Source organism: Aulonocara sp. 'chitande type north' Nkhata Bay, linkage group LG17 (genome assembly GCF_057382095.1).
Source record: "Aulonocara sp. 'chitande type north' Nkhata Bay isolate Kocher_YH1m ecotype deep benthic linkage group LG17, A_spYH_male_GT1.1, whole genome shotgun sequence".
NCBI classification, from domain to species: Eukaryota; Metazoa; Chordata; class Actinopteri; order Cichliformes; family Cichlidae; genus Aulonocara; species Aulonocara sp. 'chitande type north' Nkhata Bay.
The window spans coordinates 13247497-13255223 of NC_141360.1; the positions used below are offsets into that span (position 1 = coordinate 13247497).

General features: G+C 41.2%; 1 protein-coding gene across 1 annotated transcript; it reads left to right on the forward strand.

Moving 5' to 3' along the window:
• The first annotated feature begins 2695 nt into the window (after nucleotides 1–2695).
• On the forward strand, nucleotides 2696–7286 carry LOC147309729 (uncharacterized). Its single transcript, XM_086269501.1, has 8 exons — nucleotides 2696–2895; nucleotides 3047–3290; nucleotides 3664–3777; nucleotides 3981–4068; nucleotides 4241–4407; nucleotides 4735–4845; nucleotides 5159–5245; nucleotides 6335–7286. Exons 2-8 carry the CDS (start codon nucleotides 3075–3077, stop codon nucleotides 7055–7057), a joined length of 1506 nt encoding a protein of 501 aa, XP_086125627.1. The 5' UTR covers nucleotides 2696–2895; nucleotides 3047–3074; the 3' UTR covers nucleotides 7058–7286.
• Nucleotides 7287–7727: the final 441 nt, after the last annotated feature.

Here is a 7727-nt window from a genome sequence, read left to right on the forward strand (position 1 = left end):
GGTCTCCAAATCCACGTTTTTATAATAAGGGGTTGACAGACTACATCTGTATCACGCATTATTATAATTTTTAATTAGTTCTTAATTCAACAGTCTGATTACAGCCTGCAGATTTTCTCAGGTACCTGAGGAAGCTGCTGTTTTGTGCATCATAAGCATTAGAGTCAGCATATATGCGCTAATGATTACGGCTTCCTACCTATTTATTGATGTCTTTTCAGTAGATCTGGATGCAGATGTCGCTTAGTCACGGTTCCCATTGAGGCACTGGCCAAGGGAACAGTCTGCGATTAAAGCTCCTGCCATCTGTGCCCTGACAAATGAGCCTCTTTCAAAGTCACTGAGATGATTTCCTCCTGTTATCAGGATGAACTGGGGCCACTCAGTTGGCCAAAGTGATGACTGGAGTCAAATGTTTAATTTTACCTTGCATCAGAAACAATTGTGTTTCACCTTGTTTTATTTCAGGGGTTCAATAATTTGACACTTTTTTTTTTTGTATAGATACAATTTTTATTTTGAATGTACATTGCTGCAGTATCACACCCATGTATATGTACATATACATATACATACATCACTAGCTAAACATACACATGGTAGACTATTCATTAACTCTTAATGTCTTTTGTGTCTTTTGATAAATGCTGAATGATGCATTCTGTGCTGCGTCTTTAAGTGCAGAATAGCTTCAGACTTATAACCAGTGTATCCAGGACCTCAGTGTGCAAAATGATGGTCTGATATTGCACTATACTGTAGCACCACCTTGTGGTTGAAATAAGTGTGTTTCAAGAAACTCAAAATGTAATTCCTAATGCTGGGCTTACACTGTGCGATTTTTTCAGTCGCGCGATTCAGCTCCTGCTCAAACTGTACGGTTGACTCGCAGGGGTTAGAAGTTCATAGGTCACGATGCAGGTCTCACACTATACGGCCCGATGCTCTGATGCGACCTGAGTGCTCACACTGTGCGTCCATAAAATGAAGGTTATAACAGAAATTCTGTCGCTCTCTCCCTCTCCGTCTTTCACTCACACAGACACACACACCACCACCATCAACTTTGCTAAATTGCTAATGAAAAACATTGATCAGGCAGCTGTGATTGAGCAGCAATGTAAATCCAACTATTTTCAAGGTTGTTGTGTCGTGATAATTTTGTGAGGCCACATTGAAAAGGCTCGGATGAGCTTTCCAAAGTTCTACAAGTTGTGCCTCCATCGCTTGTGTCCAGATCACACGCTGCACTGCCGTGCTGCGCTGTCTTTTTCGCTGACATTTGTGTTTGCGCGTGCGCAGTGTGACAAACTGCGGTGACACCCTCACGACGGTCGCGAGGATTTCAAACAGGTTTGAAATCCTCCCGACCAAGCGATTGATGATCGGGAGCTCGTCGTGAGGTGTTAATCGCGTCTCGTTACCCCACGTATACTACACGATGCACGACGCACGATGAAGGCCAAAATCGGGCCGATCGCCAAAACGGTCGCACGACTCAAAAATCGGCTCAAAATGGGCCAAAAATCGCACAGCATTAGTATGAACTTAAACACTGCAGGTTGTTATGATTGCATATTCACCTATGGAATACCTCTGCATTTTCTCTCTGAAACATTTGCAAACTTACGTGAAAGTAAGTCCAGAATTCTTGAAGGACGTTCCAAAGATCTTCTTTAAATGGTGGCTGCTTTTTGTCCTGCTTTGTGTCAAGATGATCCCACATGACATCAATAACCCTGAGAGCTAATTGTTTTACTAATAACTCTATGGATATCACCTTGTTCTTCCAAAAATACTACTTTATGCTTGTCAAAGGTCACATCATTCACTGCAGCTAAAGGAAAAAAAGTAACAACTCATTCGCTTGAGTGGGATTCGGGGTCAAATTTAGGAACAGGGGGAATACACCTAAAGTCTGCTTTCTGCTTCAGTTTATCCTCACAGCATCAAGTAAAGACCAAAGAATGTTAACATAACACTTTAAATACCTCACTTGCACACACTGAAGAGGGAGGCGTTCACTCATGTAATATTTCAATTATTTATTCTGAAAAATGGTTCAAAAAGCATGTTAAGGAAGTGAATGTGACCAGTTAAGAAAGAGTGGGGAGAGGATGAGGTCACACAGTTTAAGAATAAATATAAAGCTGTAAAAATGGCAAACTGCATGACCAAAGAAAGCCGACACATTCATTCATTCAGAATGGGTTTGTGTGGCACTCTGTGGGGCAATGCTAAGTGTAACAACACAAATTTAACAAAAAAAACACTTAGCTTATTATAATTTCCTAAGATTAAACTAACAACTAAAATTTGAAAAACATAACTGAAAACATATTGAAACAATGATGTGTACTTAAAAGGCTAAGTATATGGCATTGTCTTTTATTTTTGTATTTGCTAAATATTGATGCATAGGTTTAGTGAGTATTCTGGGATGTCTATGACTATGTATCAATTCTATTTGCAACATGCTGTCCTTGTATGTTATAAAGTTCTTGCTATACATATACTGCTTGTGTTTCCAAATGCAGTGGAAAAAGAAGATAGTATACAAACCAGTGGAAAGTTTCAATTAGCCCCACTGTTCTTCTGTGATTTAATCAGACAGTGGTGACATGATATCGCTTCAGTTAGCTGATATGAAGTTGTACAGTGATCAGTAGCTGCTCTGATTACTCTCCAACATTCTTTGTCTTTTTAGATCATTGACTGCTGTGGTCCTGTATCTTGTCCATGCTGTCTCTCTTTAACGAACATTAAGCCTTGTCCTTAATTAATCTCAGTGGCTAGAGTGGATCAAACCCACTGGCTGCACCCATTGATCCCAAAGAAGAAAGACTCTTGAAAAGATGATTATATCTCAGCTAACATGCTCCATTGTGCAGTCTGGTGAGTATTTGACTTGTTGCCTGATAGATGAGCATGACTTAAATAAGGAGTTGGGGTCAGTGGTTATATTTACTTTTTACAGGAGGAGGAGCTGTGTGTGCAACAGTAGCAGGATATAAAATGTGACCTCTCCTCTGCACATCTCTTCTAGAAGCCTGAGTGTGACAGTGTGTACCACCATGAAGACCTGCGTGCTGTTATCACTGCTGCTGGCGTTGGGTTGTGTGACCATCAATGGTGCACCAGTGGAGCGTGGTGGCATGGAGCCAGGTTCATGTGAAGACGCATCAACAAAAGCAGCTGCTGAACTGGCTCTTACCAAAATCAACCAGGACAGGAAGGAGGGCTACATCTTCAGCCTGCACCGCCTGTCCAACGCACACATAAAGAGACATGTAAGCCATGCTGCTGCTTGCAGTGTCAAACCAGTTCAGTTCATTGCATTTCTGTTTGTTTACTGGAGCACTTTTAGTTTTCAGTACAATCCAGCCATTTAAAGGGTTGTGACTGAAAAGCGTTTGGCTGAAATCTGGAGACAGAGCAGCAACCGTTACAGCACAATTGCACAGAAAGATGGGCAGAAAGGAACTATTAGACCTGCAACACTAAAAAACTAGTGTTTGTATTTTGCAAGGGGTCAAGCTTACAAATCAGGAGATTTCACAGATCCCGGGAAGTAAAACCAGAAACTGTTGTTAAATTCTGTTAAGGTTTTAATGACTGTAAATGTTTGTGTTTTTGACAAAACGGTATGTGTGCGTGTTACAGGGAGATAATGGTGTGGTCTCCTACCTGACTCTGGATGTCGTGGAGACCAAATGCAGCGTTCTCAGCAAGAAGGACTGGAAGAGCTGTGAGACTCGTCCCACTGCAAACATGCCGGTTAGAAAAGACACACACCCTGCAAGTGCATGTACTCACACTGTTCTGCTCAAGGCTTTCTTGAGTAGTTGTTATAATAAAATTGTTTTTATTATATTTTTATTTTCTTAATCGATAAGGTTTTTGTTCCATAAGCATTAGTTCAGAAGTTGGAAGGGGAAAAAGTCATGTGGTGTATTGATATATTGTATTTGTGTTTGCAGGTATATGGACAGTGCAAAGCTGCTATCTTCATCAACAAGGTGCACAGAGTGGAGCGTCTCTACAAATACAGCTGTGTTATCAGACCAGGTATGAAAATTACCGCATCTCTTTGTTTCACCTATTTCCAATTTTCCTTGCAAAACATTAAGAAATGACGTGTAGGGCAACACTTGGCACTACATGTCAAAATCTGGGACAGCGCTTTTTTTGCACACCACAAAATGTTTGAAAATTTGAAGACAATTTTTGTTCTGCTCAGTTCCTGCAGCTAGAGTACATGAGATGTATCCTGACTGCCCAACTTTAATTCACCACGACAATAACAACGTTCAGAAGACTGTGTCCCACTCTCTGGAAAAGTTCAACAAGGAAAGCGGACTCGCCAATCGTTTTGCTCTCCTCAAAATCTGCCGTGCTGCAGCAGGGGTAAGCTTACCATACCTCCAAAAGGAACATCAGCACATGTGACATAATGTATCCTGTCATCTTAACTTCCATAACACACAGTGTCAAGGCTGAGAATATTGTGACTGAATTTCTGACACCAGAGATTAGTTGAAATCACACAAAAATATCCTTCTTAGAGGTTAATCTAAAATCTTTATCAATAAATGACTAAATACTGGCTTTCCATCAAACCTCATGGGCCTACTTTTCATGTTCAACAGTTTTTATTCCCACCACTCTAGATTACTTAATAATTCCTCTGCAAATGATTTTCTCAATTAAACATTTGTTTATTTGTGTGTTCAGATGGCCATGAGTATGTATTACAATGTGGAATTCAGCATCCAGGAGACCATCTGCCCCAACAGCGCAGAAGCAACAGCTGAGAAGTGCCCCCTCATGAACTGCGAGTTCGCCGTGAGTCAAGATAAACACTTCACAACTTTTTTATTTTATCTGAACTGAATTTTTTAAATGAGAAATTTTGATCAAACTGCTTGATGAAATTACTCCACTGTGGCTTCTCCAATCAGGGGGCTATCAGTTTTTATCACTACAAGCAAAGTCCTCTGTTTACAGTCAAGCCTCGAGCAAGGATGTGTTCTAGCTTTATATTACTGGCTAGTTTACGTCAGCAGGAGATTATTCCTAGATTCAGTTTTTCTAATTCTTAAACCTTAGTAAAATGGGCGTTCCTCTCTGCTCTTTGTTCCTCTTTTTCTCTCCTCAGCACAAGGGCTTCTGTAAGGCATCCCTCTACCACTCCCCCACTAATGATGAAATCATTGACGTAGAGTGTGAGATCTATGAGCCTGAGGTAAGTCTTATCAGGATACGATCTCTGTTTTTTTTTTTAACATCTTTCAATAGCACAGAAAACATACAGGATTGAGTCTAAATTTTAAATTTATTAGAATAAAACCTTTGAAACTTTTGTCTCCCTCTTGAACAAATATTTGATCTTGAACAAATGAACACAAACTGTTGACTCTAATTAGGAAAAACTACAAAACAGGGAATTTGTGTTTGTCCTAGCTTTGCTTCCTTTATTGGACAGCAAGTCTTCCTCTGTATGTCAAGTTTTATTTTGATTTTTTATCTGTGATGTCAAACACTTTTTTTTTGTTCCTAATGTTCATCATACTTCTACATACAACCTGTAAACTGTGATACCACAGGAACCAGACGAATTTCTCCGTTGCTTAGTTAGTGGCAGGTTTTACTTTGAAACAATGGTGCTTGGTAGGATGGTGAAAAGCAGGATCCAGCTAGTCAACCTTACACAGTGTCATCTTTACAGTCGTAACATTTAAAGTAAAAGTTGATATCTTGTTTGTGCTCTAGACTGTTTCAAGCTCTAACATTACAAAATCAGATGATACAGCTAAATTCTCACCAGGGCAAACAAAATATCATTGAATGATTCGATTTAATTTCCTTTCATTTTTTTTTATATAACACCAATTCAAAACAACAGTGACCTCGAAGTGCTTTATGTTGTAAAGACCCTATGATAATAAAAAAAAAGCAACTCCAACAATCACCAACAATTACAATATAGGAGTTTTTCCAAATTAATACTGTAAAGAAAAATGAAAATAGTGGTAAAAGTTCACTTGACTTTTAATGAGAAATGCAGTGATTAGCTTTCATCCGGTAGTCGCTATAGATTGTGATCAAATCATAGAATCCTTATGGGGCCATTAGCAGAAGTTCAGATTGTAATTCTTCCATCTTGACTTAATTTTTTTTAAATACCTTTTTCTTAAACAAGACAGCTTCACTTTCTGGTCACCATTAAATTTGCTCCCATCTGAAGGAGGTCAGATTTTGTAAGGACTTATTCACAGGGCCACTGGATTTTGCTTTACTGTAATGTACCGTATACTCTTTATCTCTTCTCCAGGCTGCTGAGAGAGAGAAGACACTCCACCTGCTGGGCGGAGAGACTGACCACAGCCACAATGACACACACTCACACAGCCACGAACAAGACCAAACACACGACCATGTACACGATCACACCAAGAGCCACTCTCATCATGACCAAACCCACAAGCATGCTGACAACCACGATCACCACCACACACATGACCATGCCACAGGCAGCACACACAGGCACGCTCATGACCACTCCCATGACCACAGTCACAGCCACGATCACGTGCACACTCATCACGACAAAGCACACAACCACAGCAGTGACTTTCCCAACCAACACCACGACTACAAGCACGCTGAAGGTGTGCACACCCATGAACATGACCACGAGCTGGCTCTGGACCACGATCACAAGCATGGTCACCTGCATGAACACGAGCACCACCACCATCACCACGAGCACGAACATGAGAACGCACCCCACGACCACCCAGAAGGCATGGTGACAATGCTGCCAGCTCTGGGCCAGCCTGTGACCCTGCCTTCCTTCCCTGATGTCCCTGCTGGTGGCCCTGAGCTCGGAGTCACTCTCCCACTTAAGCCCAACCCCCAGATTCCTGGAGAAATGGACCCTGCTATCGAGCCCTTCCCAACCTCAGTCTCAGACCAGTGTCCTGTCCCAAAGGCAGGACGTGACCTGGTGGAGAAACTCTTTGCTGAGGACGCTTTTTTTATGCTTGCTGTATAACATGGCCTATGGAACTGTTTTAGATGTACACAATGACTCAAGTGTAACAATGAATGGAAAACTATATGATATATGATACATTTGCAATAAAAACATTCACAATCATTGTAACACATCACTTCTCACATGTCTAGCTTCTTATCCTAAGCATCAAAAATGAATGCCTAACCCAAAACCCTTGGCCTAAACCTAATTGTAACGGGAATGACGTACCTGACCACATAGTTCACTCGTTTAACACAGTTTATTCCCGTTTGCTGCTCTCTGAACACTCAGCTGCAGCATTTCAGCTCACACACAACAACAACAACCAAAACTCCTCAGGTCCAGGCCTGTTTAATAGTGGAGATATGATGAGCTGATCGAGCTCAGCTTTGTCCGCCGGTGCGACCTGCCATTCGAGTACAAAAAAGAAAAAGTCTCCGCAACTCTGAAAGTCTGAAACTGTGGTCAACAACAGACACACATGCCCATATTGTGGTCCAAACCAGTCAGACATAGTCTGGGGCAGACCTCTCTGATTGGCAGAAAACGCCAGAATCTAAGGTTAAAGCTATCAAAACTATTTCAACACCCACCAAATAGCTAAAACAGCAAACCAGAGCAGGTAAACGGATTCCGCACAAAGACATAAACACAGAGTGTGGAACCGACGCATCAGAATGAGTGA